Genomic DNA, 16396 nt, shown 5'->3' on the forward strand with positions numbered 1-16396 from the left:
CTTTTGAACCGAAGCAATGCAACACCTGCTGAGTACAACGATAGGGCTTGAAAGATCAAAGACAATTTTAATATAACTCCGACTGGATTCGTCTGAAAGAAGAAAGTCATATACACCTAGGATGCATCGGGGGTGAGTAAAACGCAGCCTAATTTTCATTTTTGGGTGAACTAACCCTTTAAGTGTGCAAATTCACACACAGCCTTTAATTACAACAAAGATTAAGCTCATTCAGCTTTTGTTTCTTGTTAAATCGATAAAGAAACAGAAAACAAGTTGGAGAATTTATTTTTCGTCAAAAGTGAGGAACATTTCCCATTATAGGGGATCTAAAGACACAAAGTGGCCCTTAAGCAGCCCAAGAGAAGCTGAAATAGATTTAATTTAGATCAGTGCTTAGAGAGCTCACAAGGGCAGAATAATGATGACAATAATCTTACCTTGTAGCTGAGATACGCCAGAAGCATAGCTTGCAAGAAGCTAATTAAGGCCACTGTCACCTGTGGTGCAGGAAACAATATCATAATTTTGATTAGCGGAGTATCAATAACAGTATACTGAGATTTCAGGAAATAACTGATATCTGAGTACTGAGTGAGAGTGAGAAACATAATTAGTAGTCATAAAGACATGTGAACAGTGATGTACACTCTTTAAAAAAAACAAAAGGGGAAAAAAAAGTTACGCAATACAAAATCCTCCTGGGGTCTGTCCTGTACACCTCTTTAACTGTCTGGTTTAGCTCAGGCAGCAGACAGGACAAAAGAAAATTGCAACGGACAGTCAGGACCACTGAGAGGATAATTGGTGCACTGTTTTTCATGGTTTATATCACTGTGTTCGTCTATGTAGTGGGGGGTATTTTTCATTGACTCTTTCTGCAGGTTACATCATTAAGGCAGTTGATGGTGAGAAAAGACCATCTTTATGAGAGAAACACTCAACTGATTTGTTTAAAGCACACTGATTTATTAAGGAACTAAACAAGTGACTGATTTTATGATTTAAAGCACACTGATTTATTAAGGAACCAAACTGATTTTATGATTTTATAGTCCCTGAATCATTCACGCAACCGGTTTGTTCAAAATGAATCTTTATGAGTGAGTCATTGATTCATTCATTTGTTCAAAGCACACTGATTTATTAAGGAACCAAACAAGTGACTGATTTGATAGTCTTTGAATTATTCACTCGACCAATTTGTTCAACAATGAGACAAGTGACTGTCTTTATGAGTGAGTCATTGATTCATTCAGTTAACCGATTTGTTCAAACCACACTGATTGATTCAGGAACAAGTTACTGTTTTTATGAACGTATCATTGAATCATTCACTCAAACAGTGCAATCGAAAAACTGATTTAATCAGGAATGAAACACCTCTACAGTTGTTTTGGCTCAGTGGCTTAGAAGGAATTTGTTTGGCAGACCAAAAACAGACAAAGTATCTGTCAATATTATGTCTATAACTTCTTGTTTATTGAAGTGTTGTATAAAAGCAATATTGTACTTGCAACTGTCTGGTCTGAATTCCAGAAGGGTATCCATATTCTTTCATATATGTAAAAATATTGACAATGAGCCAATCTGCACACACCTCTCTATAAGCTTTATTTTCATTTACTCTGCCTAGTTGTTTATTCTTTTAATGGATCTTGTATACTTAAACTATGTTAGTGCTCAGTGCCAGAAAAAAATCCAATAAAGCCAATAAAACTTTTTTAGATTAGGATTCTAAAGCACTAAAATAGAGATTTTTTAAGAAATAGATTCTAAAAGGTTTGTTGTACAATTTAAAAAGGTTCTTTCCAGGAATCACACAAAAAAATCTCGACCTACCTGTATCGCCCATACAGGAACTCTCCTATTCACCCAAAATATTAACTCCCTTCAAAAAACACAGCACAAGAAACAAACAGATAGGGCAATTAGAGAAATTTTTCAAGAACAAACACTTTAATTAGTTAATAAGTTTGATTTGTCATAATATCTACGCGCAGACAGGTCTCACCAGTTTATTTGTATGGGATCTGTGGTCAGGTTTGTTGTGTAGTTGCCACAGGCTTTGTTGCAAAGGGCATCTGTGATGTTTGTGCAATGTTTCCTATAATCACGATAACAGGCAGTTAGTACATAACAGACATAAAAGTGAAAGGCATCAGGGTTGAAACACTGAGGGATCATGCCTGCTGGCTCTGACATAAACGACAGCGTGAGATGACCTCTCTCGTTTGATTGCTGCTAGTAGGGCACCCTCTCCTCTCCCAGCATGCTTGCACACAAGTGCACACTGCTCTCTCTTTCTGTCACTTACTAACACACACACACACACACACTGTCCCTCATTGTCCCTGAATGTTTTTTGTGGCTGGTATTAATGGACACTTCAGACTGAGGAGTCTGGGCTGATCCCAAGAGTCGCTTTCAAGCAATTAAACAGTGCTTTTGAGACATACTATAATGTATTTGTTTCGGCTGCTGTTGTCACGTCACAGAAGAGTTGAAGTAAAGTCATTATACAGCAGTTAGTTCAGGTCCTCTAAGATGACTGGACAAGCACCGTTTCAAAACCACTGATATTTTGCGTGACATGTTTTCTATATAATAAAATAGAAAACAGTTAGTTAAAATTCTAAGAAAGTTTCATAATATTACAGTTTTTTTTACTACAAGAAATGTAATATAAGGGACTTCAATTGAAAACATAAAAAAACCTACTAACCCCACACTTTTGAATGGTAATGTATATAGGAGGATGAAAAAATTATGACAGTTTTCATATCATATCTATCCCTTTAAATATCATGCTTACTCACCGTGCACATGTGACCTGGTTAGTTGGATCATCTAGTGAGACTCTGATTATATAGAGGAGGCATGTTAACAACTTCAAGGAGAGGTTGAAGAGGCGTATTCTGAGACCTGCAATACCGTAAATTATGAAGTGGAGCTACATACCATAGAAAAAACATCTGGAAAATGTAATATAAATAATTCAGCGGTCTGGCAATACTGCACATTTACAGTACCATCATAAATCCACACAAACAGTTAAAACAGTCACCTGCTGTTATGATGATAATAGGCCACGTAAAAGACAAAAATATGGAGGCATTGTACATGTGCACATATACTAATATTGAGATCCATAAAATCTTGATTATTGTTTATGCTTATTGAAATTGATTTTGCTTTGTTGGTTTCTGAGTAGTTGTAAATGGCTCAAAGGGTCAAAAGATTTTACTTACTTGACCTTTGGTTTTTGATGAAGAAGAGCTTCAACCTCTCCTTGAATGTGTTTTCATTTACATAAAACTCCACCTGCACCCTGTGGAAAGGAAATAAAATTATGCTTAAAATAAATATTTTTTAAAACTCATTTTACGTGCAGTGGTCATAAATGTATGATACAATTACCCCTAAAATTACCCCTAAAATATTTGGACACTTAATCACACTTTATGATGATAATGCAATGATAATCACACATTTTAAAATGTCCAATTTTTTAAATATTCATTCAAAATATATTGTGCAACATTCACAAAGCAATTCCATAATGCACCATTGAATGCTCATTGTAAAGCATGTCCACACCTCAAATTTTTGGGGAAAAATTATTAACAGCAGCATACAAAACTTCAAGCAGCTAAAACTGTCCAGAGTGTAAACAACTTCTTTTAATCTCCAAATCCATGTTTAATATGTACAAGAGCATTTCAAATCTTTTAGGACATCTGACTAGGAGCATTAGCAATGGTGGTGCTTCAGATGAACTCTCAGTAGACATCAGCCTCTACCATCCGTGTAGGAATGTTTCACTAAAGTTACACTATTTCGAATCAATCTACTGTATAAGCTTGAATTTCTATATAATGTCATCATATTGCGGCAACATCCATCATGATCCAAAATCCAGTATCTTTGAATCTAGCCCAAACACACACTGTAGCTTCACGAAATCTGCAGTATCACCACCCACACAATGCTGCAAAATAATGAGCAATCATGTTAATGCTCATCATGCATATCACTAATGAGATGCATCTGGGTGAATCTCAGGAAGAACAAAAAATCTAAAGAAATTAATTTTTTCATACAGACAATAATTTCACAAAAAAATTATTTGTTGTAATGCTGCAATATAAACATTATGTCCAGATACATTTATTTATTTTTTATTAAAACTATTTTTTTATTACAGTAGGCTGCAGAGAATAGGAGTATGTACTTAGTGCTATACGTGATTTGAGCCATTTTGTTAATTTACGTTATTTGGTTTCTGTCCGTCACCCAACCACACTCAATCCGAAATGTGTCTTTAATACATCAGAAATCCCAATGCCAGGAATCCCAAACACAAAACACCACATCATCTAATCTATTGGAGCATGTCAGCCTATTTCTATACTACACTACTGGTCAAAATCATTTTTAATAATGAACCCATTTAAGCCCACTGGCAACTATAGTTGCCACAGTTTATAGTTGTCATTTTCCTTTTGTAAGTATTTTTCTAGATGTTATCCATGTTTTATTTCTCAATGACATGCAAGCAAACAACCAAATAAAGGATTTCAAGAAAAAAAAGGTATTTATTTCCTTCTTGTCACATGAGGTTGTCAAGTTCCTACCCCTACTTCCAGGAAACATGGCGAAGGCAAACCCTCCCAAAGAACATATATATACATAATCATGAAGGTCTCTAGAATCATCCAAACAAAACAAATCTTCCAGGAGATCTATAGTTTTTTGTATACTTAATCAAAAGTCCAAGCGGCAACTATAGTTGCCGGTGGGCAAATTACTTGTTAGTACATATCATGGGGAAATGGGGTATACTGTGTTAATTGGTTAATAAATCAAGGTTATTGGACTTGTTTTCTGCTTTTTGCTTTCATAATATCCCACCTAAAACATAACTTAACCCTTTAACTGACATCTCTACTGTACAGTAGACCTTAATTTGATAGGGAATAAATCTGTCAAAAGGAGGAGATGAGAGAGCAATCTTTCCACAGCTCTACTGCCCCACTTCTGTGTCTGCTTTTGGCATGGGGGGTGGGAATTCCCAGCTTTCAAGTGACAGCAGCAGTTTACAAACTTCAGTCAGTCACACAAAAGGAAGAATGGAAAGATAAGGAGCTAATGCATTATGCTGTAGATTATATTTTTCTCCCTTTTATGACATGCAAGGGGCAAAATATTGAGGCCCCTTTATCCAGTTCGGATGTGTTTCATTCTAATTGGTCAAGGACCCTAATTCTTTTTATGACTAGTAGCTTATGACTCCATTATAATGTTGAAATTCAGACAAGTAATGAGTTTACATTTACATTATTATATGAAATCACCTACTACAGTCAGCCATTGAATACTATGGGCCTAAAAAAATGCGTAATTTTCTTTCAGGTATACCTTTTTTATTATACAGAAGTAATATTTTCTTCATTCTATTTATTTTTATATATTTATTTTCATTTAATTAACACACCTCTAAGAATGAAAATGCCTGCATGTTCAATAATAAGTAAATAAATAAACAAGCAATCATGGGTGTAGCCTACACATGATAATTATTTAAATAATCATATATTTTAAAAAGAATATCATTAATTTCATGAATATCAAGGACTTTTGTCAGGGTTAATCCATTTGACCTAATCAATATGTATACATACTATATATACATATTTACATAAAGTATAGTATGAAAATATGTTTATGTACATTTATAAAACTACTTGTACCTTCACTGCAGTACTCAGGCTACTTATTCTAAAACTGCTTACATAAGGGAAAGTTAACCCAAAAATGGAAATTGTGTCATCATTGTCATCTTCAAGTTGCAAACCTATGATATTCTTTCTTCTGTTGAGCACAAAAGAAGATATTTTGCAGAATGTTGGTAACCAAACAGTTAAATGTGTAATTTTCTTTCAGGTATTCCTTTTTTATTATATAGATGTCATTTTCTTAATTCTATTTATTTTTATTTATTTATTTTCATGTAACTTTTTGATACACAATACCCTTTTGAGGCAACTTAATGGCTGCACTTTGTTCTTATTATGCCCCACGTCTAGGGGTAGTAAAAATATAGCTCTTAACAGGGCATAATAAATCTGGGTTGTGGTAATGGAATCCCAAGTGCGAATCACTCCGGTCGATAATCAAACATATTCACTGTTAGTCAGTTTAAAGGATTAGATTTATTTTAAAACAAGTGAAATAAAGAGCATCTCTCCAGGATGTCCCAAAGGCCAAAATAACAAACAAAACAAATCTAGGGAGGGAAAAAGAAGAGGATAAATAACCTAATCAAATAAGGAAATAAAAATACAAATTACTTCCCTAACTACCTAGCACAAAACAGAGCCCAAACAAGATAAGTAAAACAAAATGGCAGGACACCCCTTTTGCTCTACGATCTTAACACACAAAGTTGACAACGAATAAACGTGATCAACATATTTCACACTCCACTTGAGAATACACATTTGATCATCGGCCGGAGGAGGGATCCAGGAGCTCTCAACCCAATCGCGTCCGAACCAACAATGAGCTCCCCGTTGAATGCCGACGGCGTCCTTATAAAGGCCACGCCTCGTCTCAACCACCAATAGCGATCGTACACCCCATCAGCGGACATCCTACCAGAAAGCAGACAGAATGAAAGAGGGAGGAGAAAAAACACGTACACACACAACATGGCAAATACAAGAAACGCAGGTTGTAACACCCCCGGACACAAATAATCTACATATAGATTTACTCAGAATTAAACGACCGTGATAGGGCATCAGCAAGTACATTATCTTTGCCTTTCTTGTAACGAATTTCCAGGTAAAAATCCTGGACAAAAAGTGCCCAGCGCATGATCCGTTGATTCGAGTTCTTCATACGAGACAAGAAGACTAATGGGTTATGATCAGTGAATACAATCACCGGAAGGGAACTAGAACCGATATACACCTCAAAGTGTTGTATCGCCATTAATAAGGCCAATGCCTCCTTTTCAATAGTGCTATAATTTAGTTGGTGTTTTAGGAATTTTCTTGAAAAGTACCCAACAGGATGTTCTACCCCATTCTCATCATCCTGCAACAGGACAGCGCCAGCGCCAGTAGCACTCGCATCGACATCCATTTTGAAAGAACCCATCTTCATCAACATCACTGACAGAAACAAACCCAACTGAAGCTACAGGAATAACAGCAGAGCTTTTTGACTCCCCATCTTCCTCACGACGAACATACAGCTTCAGCATATTTACGTGACACACACGGGTTTTTCTCCGTCGCTCAGGAGTGCGAATAACATAGTTTGTGTCATTCAGCTTCTTGTCAACGACGTATGGACCAGAGAATTTAGCTCGCAGTGCAGCACCCTGAACTGGCAACAAAACCAGAACTTTATCTCCCTCAGAAAACGAACGAAGCACAGCAGCTTTGTCAAAACGCCTTTTCATTTTTGTCTGCGTGCTCTCCAAAGCAGTCTGAACCAGTTTAAAAGCATCGTGTAACCGCTCCCGAAAAGAACCGACATAATTCAGCAAATTACACTCAAAATAAGGAAATAAAAATACAAATTACTTCCCTAACTACCTAGCACAAAACAGAGCCCAAACAAGATAAGTAAAACAAAATGGCAGGACACCCCTTTTGCTCTACGATCTTAACACAAAAAGTTGACAATGAATAAACGTGATCAACATATTTCACACTCCACTTGAGAATACACATTTGATCATCGGCCGGAGGAGGGATCCAGGAGCTCTCAACCCAATCGCGTCCGAACCAACAATGAGCTCCCCGTTGAATGCCGACGGCGTCCTTATAAAGGCCACGCCTCGTCTCAACCACCAATAGCGATCGTACACCCCATCAGCGGACATCCTACCAGAAAGCAGACAGAATGAAAGAGGGAGGAGAAAAAACACATACACACACAACATGGCAAATACAAGAAACGCAGGTCGTAACAGTTCTGCACTATGTTCCACGACTTTAAGACAAATGGATTTGCTCTGTTATCATATTCAAGAGATTATAAACTAGATGCAACTTTTTTCGGGTTTGCATCGAATGTTCTTCGACTTTTATGCATGATAAATTTGTTTATGAATAAAGATTGATCTGTTGAAAGCAGTTATTTTGAGTTAGAAGCCAAAAGCTCTCCTCCAATTCAAATTGACATTGAAGTGGTGCATACAGCATTGCCCACCGGCAACTATAGTTGCCACACATTCAAATACGATTTTCAAGGAAAAAAAAAAAACCTGGGGAAAATAAATGCAGAAAATGTTCACATAGGACACAATTAACATGACTATATGCATGTAACCATTCAGAAAAATTTAGGCACAAATGGGTTAAGAATTTTTAATGTTTGCTCACCTAAGCTGTGTTTATTTGATCACAGTAAACAGTAATATTGTAAAATATTATTACAATGTAAAATAACTCCTGTGATGGCAAAGCTGAAGTTTCAGCAGACATTACTCAATTCTAATATGGTGAATAAAAAATATCTTAATTAAAAAAAATATCATAATTATTCCAAACTTTTGACCAGTAGTGTATGCAAAAACCACTACAACAAAAACGTAGTATGTATATCCGAACCACAAGATTCTGAAATCTACATGACATGCACAGAATATACTTTATATCTGAGAGGTCATTTGTACATTTGACAGTATGTGATTTCGGACACAGCTAATGATTCGAAGCGGAGAGCAAATATACAGCACTCACGACCGCCACAGAGATGTGCAATTTCCCAGGACACCTATACTGGTATTTCAGTCATATCTGTCAGGCATACAGCATTGTCTTAAGTACAAACACACACACACACACACACCTTTAATAATTTACAGCATTTTTAATAATCACCAAAATAATAAAAAATGCTATGCATATTTTTATGTAAAATGTTTTTTTCTTTCCTTTTGATTTGGGGACAAAATATCTGTAATACCTTTGGCAAAACTTTTAGTATTTTCCATATAACCACCATTGTTTCTAATTACTCCACTAATGCACATTTCTTGGTGATCAGGCATATTATTTGTTAAAGTGCCCCTATTATGCTATTTTTAAGGTTGCTAATATTGTTTTATGAGTCTCCTAAAACAGGTTTACATGCAAGCAAGGTAAAAAAAACATAATTCGCTTGGGTGTTGATGCAGAAATTAGTAAAGATTCTTAGAACATCAATATGTTGCAGAGGTATGTACTTATTAAGCATGTAATATGCACTCTCAGTTAGATCATCCGAAGACGAATTCATAGATACTAGACATGGTAGAGTTACATATAGTGAAAAGGGATGATCAGGAATGGGTTCCCTCACAAGCATACTAAAATAGTCTACAAATATCAAAGACAAAATACACAATGACAATAATATACCCAATGGCCTGAAGAATATGTGTGTTCATTCAAATAACGGTTTTCCTATGAATTAACTAGAGAACAGTCCATTTCTCTGGGCATTATGTGTCTTTCTTATGAGGAAAATGAGGGAGTTTATCTGCCGGCATTCCTTTAGGCAATAAAACCAGTGATATCAGCATTGGTTACCATGGAGCCAGAGGCCTGTTCTGCCTTTCTGAGGTGTTAGGTGCATTTCGGGGGAAGGGTCCATAGACCCTCGTAATTGGCCCTTTGGTTAGGGGAGGGGGCATTAGATATTATTTGTTAAATATAACAAAAAGTTGTGTGTCTGATTGGTTCAAATGCTACAGTTTTCTCAAAAAATAGATTTAATTTGACCATTTCTAAATGATTCGTAAACGACTCGTGCGAAGCAGTTCAAATAATCAGTCTCTCTAAACCCCTCCTTACCGTGAGCCCTCACTGCTGTGATTGGTCAGATGGCGCAGTCCTTTGTGATTGGTCCAGAGCCGTAGAGAGGTTGGCTCTGGATTGGTCTACCGCGTACGGCGCGTGTCGGAGGTGACCGTGATTTCACTAAGTACAACATGTTTCTGGATCAACATCCTTGTTGATCCTGGAACAACATTCTAATTAACCAATCAGAACTGAGGGATAACTTTTCAGGAAATATCTGTTTTAGGCTTACGATCAGGGTTAGGTGCTTCTACACCCTTGGTAATCACCTATCATTTCACACTGATTTTAGGAATAAATTATGGGTAGGGATTGGGTTTAGTCTATATTTTTGGACAGTAATGTTGATCCTGGATCAACAAAAGATGACAGCCCTGGAGACTTGTCAATACATAGAAAAGATGGTATCGATTGTACCTTACCAATTCGAGCCGGAGTCTGATGATGAAACGGTTGAAGTGGCTGATCGACAAGAGACTGATTCGCAAGCAGGACTGGAGCAGGACGTTTCTCAGTGGTAAGTGTCAAGTGTTAACAAGTTTGTTGTGATTATAAGACGTGATAAAACAAATGTACTCTCACAGTGTAGGATACAGCGTCTTCTCGACATGATGCTAACCACACAGAAATGTTACTCTTTATGGGCGGGCAAGTTGGCGACGCAGAACGTGGGCAGACATTATGCGAATGTGTTACTTCGTGACATAGAGCCATAACAGAATAAGATTCGAATTCCTGACGACTCGTTCAGGCGATTGCGAGCAGACTCTTTTTTTTTTTTGATTGACAATAACTTTATTTATCGTGCACTGTCAGCTTCACAACTTGGCAGATAGTTTATGTTCACATACAGCTACATGACACACTGCATGAAAGGTAATATTCGAAAAGACATAATAGGGGCACTTTAAGCTTGTATAATACATCATTTTCACACATTTAATTATCCTTTAAAATGGAAATCACTGTGGTGGGCATTCACTATGGGAATCATTATACTGAGTAGGTTTGCTATTTGTGATGTCACAAGCATCATACTAATGGTAGGCTAGAGCTTCCCAAAGCCCTTTACATTTGTCAAGGGCATGACATGATGTATATTGCAGGCAGTAATTATGAGCACCATATCCAGCAGAGAACGAGAGAGATCCTAGAGAACAGCCATTGTTTCCTGCCTCCACTGCTCTGTCTCCATGACGATGCCTTTAAAACAGGCTGTGGTGACACACATAAGGTAGATGTTTACTGTGCTGAGGGCTGTTTTGTTGAAGTAAAAAAAATATACAATAAAATACAATAAAAAATACAATCATAAAACAACAACCAACAATGCATTAGAAGCAGCAAACAAAAAAACAAACAAACAATACCAGCTTCTTGAAATAGTACCAGACTGAATTTTACTAACAGATTGCTTATGGACGTCTACTTTGGCGGATTTGAGCCCAAATGTACGCAAGAATGGATCAACAGACACACACTCACACACAATCGAAACTTATCCACAAGTCTTCACTGTGCCAGAAATAATTGCTCTGTCTGACTGTCAAACTGTTCCTCAGATTAGAAAAGACTGAAGTTATAATTGCAAGGAAATCCATAACACTGTGTGCCAACATGGAACAATAGGGCTGGTCAATAATAGCTGAACTGATAGTAATTTAGTCTCTGTAAAAATCTTTATTCTTTTGATTTGAGCAACCCAAAATATACTGTACGTTCAATCCACCCACGTACGCTAGCTCTCCAACTGACAGATACTGGGTTAGCTCTATTTATAGCGTGAGGAGCATAAATATTGAAGACTCAGAGGCTGTGTGCTCATGTAAGCCTACTTTACAGAGCATTCCAAGGGAAATATCACTAACAGTTTGAATGGGGACATTCACATCATTTTGTAAATCAAGAGTTTTCTTAGCATTCTGGTAAGAAAATCAAAAGATTCAGTTTAAACGTGTGTGTGTGTAGTTGCACAATGCACATTATATTTCAACATGTTCTCTGAGTGCTTTTCCTCATTTATGAGCATTATAAACACAGAACGGCTAATTGCAGAAAAATTGTTTTAGCAATGCTATTACACTACTGGCTTTATTGTTTGGATCTTGGGGCTCTATATTTTGTATACAAATAATATATGAATTGAAGTGAACTTGAACCCTATACTGTATATAGCAAACACAAAAGTACGTAACATATGACAAACCAGAAGTCAACAATTGATTCCCCAATATGAAACAAGATATATAACTACAGAAATAAGGGTTGCATTTTATTTTACAGTATGTGCTGTGCACTTACATGTACTTACCTAAGAAAGCACTGAGTAATAAAAGGTAACACCCAACGACACCCCAACACCCAAATGACAACTTTTTTTTCCTGAGAGTATAACATAACATTTTGGATAAATGAATATTTCACCCCAAAAATCTGAAAACTGACATTGTTGACTGGAGATGCTGGAGATGTTTTGTGCAACAAATGCACTCTGAAAGAGCACCTACAGTATGCCCTCATTTGAACCTCCTCCTTTTTATGGGTCAAAGAGCAACTCACAACTCACTACAGAAATTTCAATATGTCCACATTCAGCAACGAAATATAGAGCAAATGTAATGCAATGTCACCAAAAACAGCAACCACATTTAAATAATCATAATCTGAGTCAGAAAGACATTTGGGACAGGAAGCCTAAAACTAGATAATGTGACATATGCAGCCTGCATTCTAACCACAATCAAGGTAAGCACTTGCACAACATCCGCCAAACTCAAAGTTGTTTCACCAGGGCAGCAAGTCAGAGTCTGGTAGAGGAGGCATTCTACTCTGATCTTGACTACTGCAATTCTTGGTAGATCACTGTCCTCAGACTCAAATGGTGGAATCAACTTCCCCTACAAGTTAATCCTTTTGCATACATGTTTTTTGTTGAGAATCATATTTGATTCATCAGGCATTTATGGCTCATATAGGAAAATATGGAGCTTAGCTCACACTCAAGGAGGAAAAAAGACCTAAATTTATTCAGTCTAGTTTCTGATATTTACTGTATATGGCCAGAAAGCAAATTCTGATAGCTTACTGATAATTTTATTCAGTAAGATCTTTATAACAGTACCAGTACCAGTTGTCATATCTCCCAAAAATATGTCTTGACAAAATTATCTTTAAATAGTCTTCTGATCAAAGCTCTGTAGTTTTAATTGTGAGGGAAGAGCATATAATGCAATGCAATGATGACTGACAGCTAAGCATTTCTCAAAAGCCTAATGTGTAAAATTTTATACTCACAATTTAACAAATCAATTTACTGCAATTTGCACCATTAAAAAAAGCATGTCTTAATCCATATTGCGGCTGTGTTGTTAGTGGATTACCCACACCATTGTCTCTGCATTTTTGCGATCCTACTTTGCACTGCTCTTGATTGGGATGGCCATTATGGAAATGAGCCAACTGCGTCGGTGTTCTTTAATTAGCGCATTGTTAGTAGATCAGCCGCCGAACTTTCCACTTCCATCGGCACTTTAATGGGATGATTGTGATCTCACGCTAATTTGCCCTGTTTAGTAAATGAGGCTAAAGCCTTTGCTAAAAAGCATAAACTATGAATCAGATAACAGTCAGTATGTAGAAGATTGTTCAGCAAGTGAACAACAGGTTTTCAATCAGTTTTGATAGTGTTGATAATATAGAGGTCTTAGAAATCTGTGTATCAAATATGATACAGTAGGCTTTGTAGAGTTAAACTAGAAAAATCTCTCCTAAACTCACAGGATCAAGACTCACCTCTTTTATCAGTCTTGGACTAATCTAGGTTTTATTGGACAGTATATATTAGGTTTATTTGTATATTCTTTATACTGTATGTACTGGAAGCTTTTATTTGCATATATCCCAGTCTCATTTGTGCACCTAAAAAGATCACTCTAAAAAACAGAGTCTGCTAAATATAAATGAGTCACGACTCTTCAGTCTAAACATAGGTGACGATACCTAATAAGACATTTCACACGCCACGGAAGACTAGATGGTACCACGCTTCCGCTCTGACTTACTGTGCATTGGTTGAGTCCATACTGTACTCCTCTGTGTACCTGGACAGAGCAGACATGGGTGACACAAAAGGGGAGAGTTTTCAATAAAGGACATGCAAATTACAAATACGCAAAAACATGCTGGAAAAATCTGGGTTGACCACAGTCCTTCTGAAGAGCACTGCAAAAGAACATTTGACACAAAGCTGTCAAATGTGTGTCATTGTGCTATGACACAATTCATCTTTACAATGTGTTTAGCTTGTGACATTTGAAGTGCCATTTAAAAGCTTTGAGCACTGAGCTGCAAACCAGAGGAAGATGGAGATTTCATAGCCCAGGGGTTGCTCTGTGTGGCCATTTAGTCGACACAATGGATGGTCATGATGTGCACCACATGGAGGTTAGATGATGACTCCATTATCACAAACAACTTGATCATAAATTATGTGCCTTTAATGATTGATGTAAAAGAAAACTGCACCACATATTGGTGTGTACAATTGTCAAATAGAAACAATTGTAAAACAATAGAAAATGGCAGAACTAAATCTTATACTAAGCAAGGGAAATGAACATTCCTAAAGGAACAGGCTGAGTGAATATCCATGTCATACAAACTGCATATTCTCTCTGAATTTATGGGCTAAATATTCTCTGTGAATGTATTGCATTACACATTCCCTCTGTGTGGTGTGGTGAGCAGCACAGTATTTCAGTCCAACAACCTCAGGGCCACAGTGAATGAATGGTTTATTACATTGTTGTATCTCACTTGCGCAAACAATACAGTGTAGCTGATCAATTTTGGTGGTAGAAATTTATATTAAGAGTCTAAAGGGAGGTACGTTTTCTGTGTACGTTTTCTGATGGGACATTTTCTTGTACGTTCACTGCATACTTAATCGCAAAGTCAAAAACCTTATGATCTAACTGCTGTTATGTTAGCGACCATAAAATATATTGAAACATCTTTCACTAAAATCACAGACACAATAGAACAATTCAGCATGATATATTATATATACAGTATATATATCATGCTGAATATTTATAGAGTATATAATGGTTTCAACACTTTAGATGTTTTTTTAATTTTTTTATGAAACTTTACTTGAACTTAAACTTGCACCAAACTTTTTTAAAGTTTTGTACCCTTATGATATACACAGGGAATTCTGTGAATGTCAATTTTTGAGGTTTATCACTGTAAATTACTAGATGACTTACTGTAAATTTAAAAGTATTTAACTGTAAAATTATGAAATGTCCCTTTTCAGTCTGCTTGTTAAAATATCTAATCAGCCAATCACATGGCAGCAGCAACTCAATGCATTTAGGCATGTAGACATGTTCAAGATAATCTGCTGAAGTTCAAACCGAGCATCAGAATGGGAAAGGTGATTTAAGTGACTATAAATGTGCTGTGGTTGGCATGTCCCAAATTTCAGAAACTGCTCATCTACTGTGATTTTCATGCACAACCATCTCTAGGGTTTACAGAGAACGGTCCGAAACAGATAAAATATTCAGAGAGTGGCAGTTCTGTGGGCGAAAATGCCTTGTTGATGCCAGAGGTCTGAGGAGAACGTCTAGGTTACTTGTGTAACCCTCGTTCCCTGAAGGAGGGAACGGAGACGTTACGTCAGTCGTGACTGACGCATTGGGATCGCGCCCGAGAGCCCAATCACCTTCGAGTGTCAACTAAACAAGCCAATGACAGTTGGCGTGCGTGTTTCTCCACGCGCACCCCGCCCCGCAGCGCGGGTATAAAAGGAGAGCGTGTGCAAACGCACATCAGTTTTTCGCTGAGGAGCTGAGACTACGTGCCCCGGCCGTACAGCGGTGGTACAGCAACTGTGGCGACGGAACGTAACCTAGACGTTCCCTTTCAGTCAGTCATGTTCTACGTTACGTCAGTCGTGACTGACGAATTGGGATCCGTAAACGCCACTATTGCTGACCCCCTCCAGTGCACTGCGGAAGCCGGCAAGTCCCCCCACACCAGCTGGGGCGGAAGATAGGACAGCGGCTAGGCAGAAGTGTCCGCCACTGCTGTTCCATACAGTGGTACATTGGATAACACTGGAAAAGCGTACCCAGTTGGGACGCTACGGAAGCCACATCCCGCACATAGGAGGTATCATGTGGAATTACACATATGGACTGGCCCAGGGCTGTACATATGGAAGTCCTGTGATACTCAACCCGCCTGGGGTGAGATAACTACGCAGCAGAGATGGCAGTGAACGACTGCCAGGGAAAGACACGGGCTTACCGTGAGGGGAGCCGTACCGTGGAAGAATACACATGTGGGATCACCCGAAGGGGGAATCACTACACACGGGCACCTAGCCCACCACAAGGGCTGACCTTGGGCATGCACACGAGTGCTGAGCCTGGCGTCTGGCGCTCCGCCATGCCTGACCGCCGAGGGTGCGAGAGGAACTCCACCAGGATTCGCCATGGGGAACTGATTGAGGAGCACAAAAG

At 37.8% G+C, this 16396-nt stretch overlaps 1 protein-coding gene across 1 annotated transcript in view; it reads right to left on the reverse strand.

The window, feature by feature from the left end:
* Positions 1–16396, reverse strand: part of LOC107587698 (potassium channel subfamily T member 2-like) — a 110500-nt gene that overhangs the window by 42596 nt on the left and 51508 nt on the right. Inside the window, exons 4-8 of the mRNA XM_016275581.1 lie at positions 3252–3331; positions 2820–2925; positions 2015–2107; positions 1843–1891; positions 441–500 (exon numbers count right to left, since the gene is read on the reverse strand). Of these exons, the coding sequence (XP_016131067.1) occupies positions 441–500; positions 1843–1891; positions 2015–2107; positions 2820–2925; positions 3252–3331 (388 nt within the window). The remainder of the gene's footprint in view (positions 1–440; positions 501–1842; positions 1892–2014; positions 2108–2819; positions 2926–3251; positions 3332–16396) is intronic.

This window comes from Sinocyclocheilus grahami, unplaced genomic scaffold (assembly GCF_001515645.1).
Source record: "Sinocyclocheilus grahami isolate Dianchi unplaced genomic scaffold, SAMN03320097.WGS_v1.1 scaffold95.1, whole genome shotgun sequence".
Taxonomy (NCBI): Eukaryota; Metazoa; Chordata; class Actinopteri; order Cypriniformes; family Cyprinidae; genus Sinocyclocheilus; species Sinocyclocheilus grahami.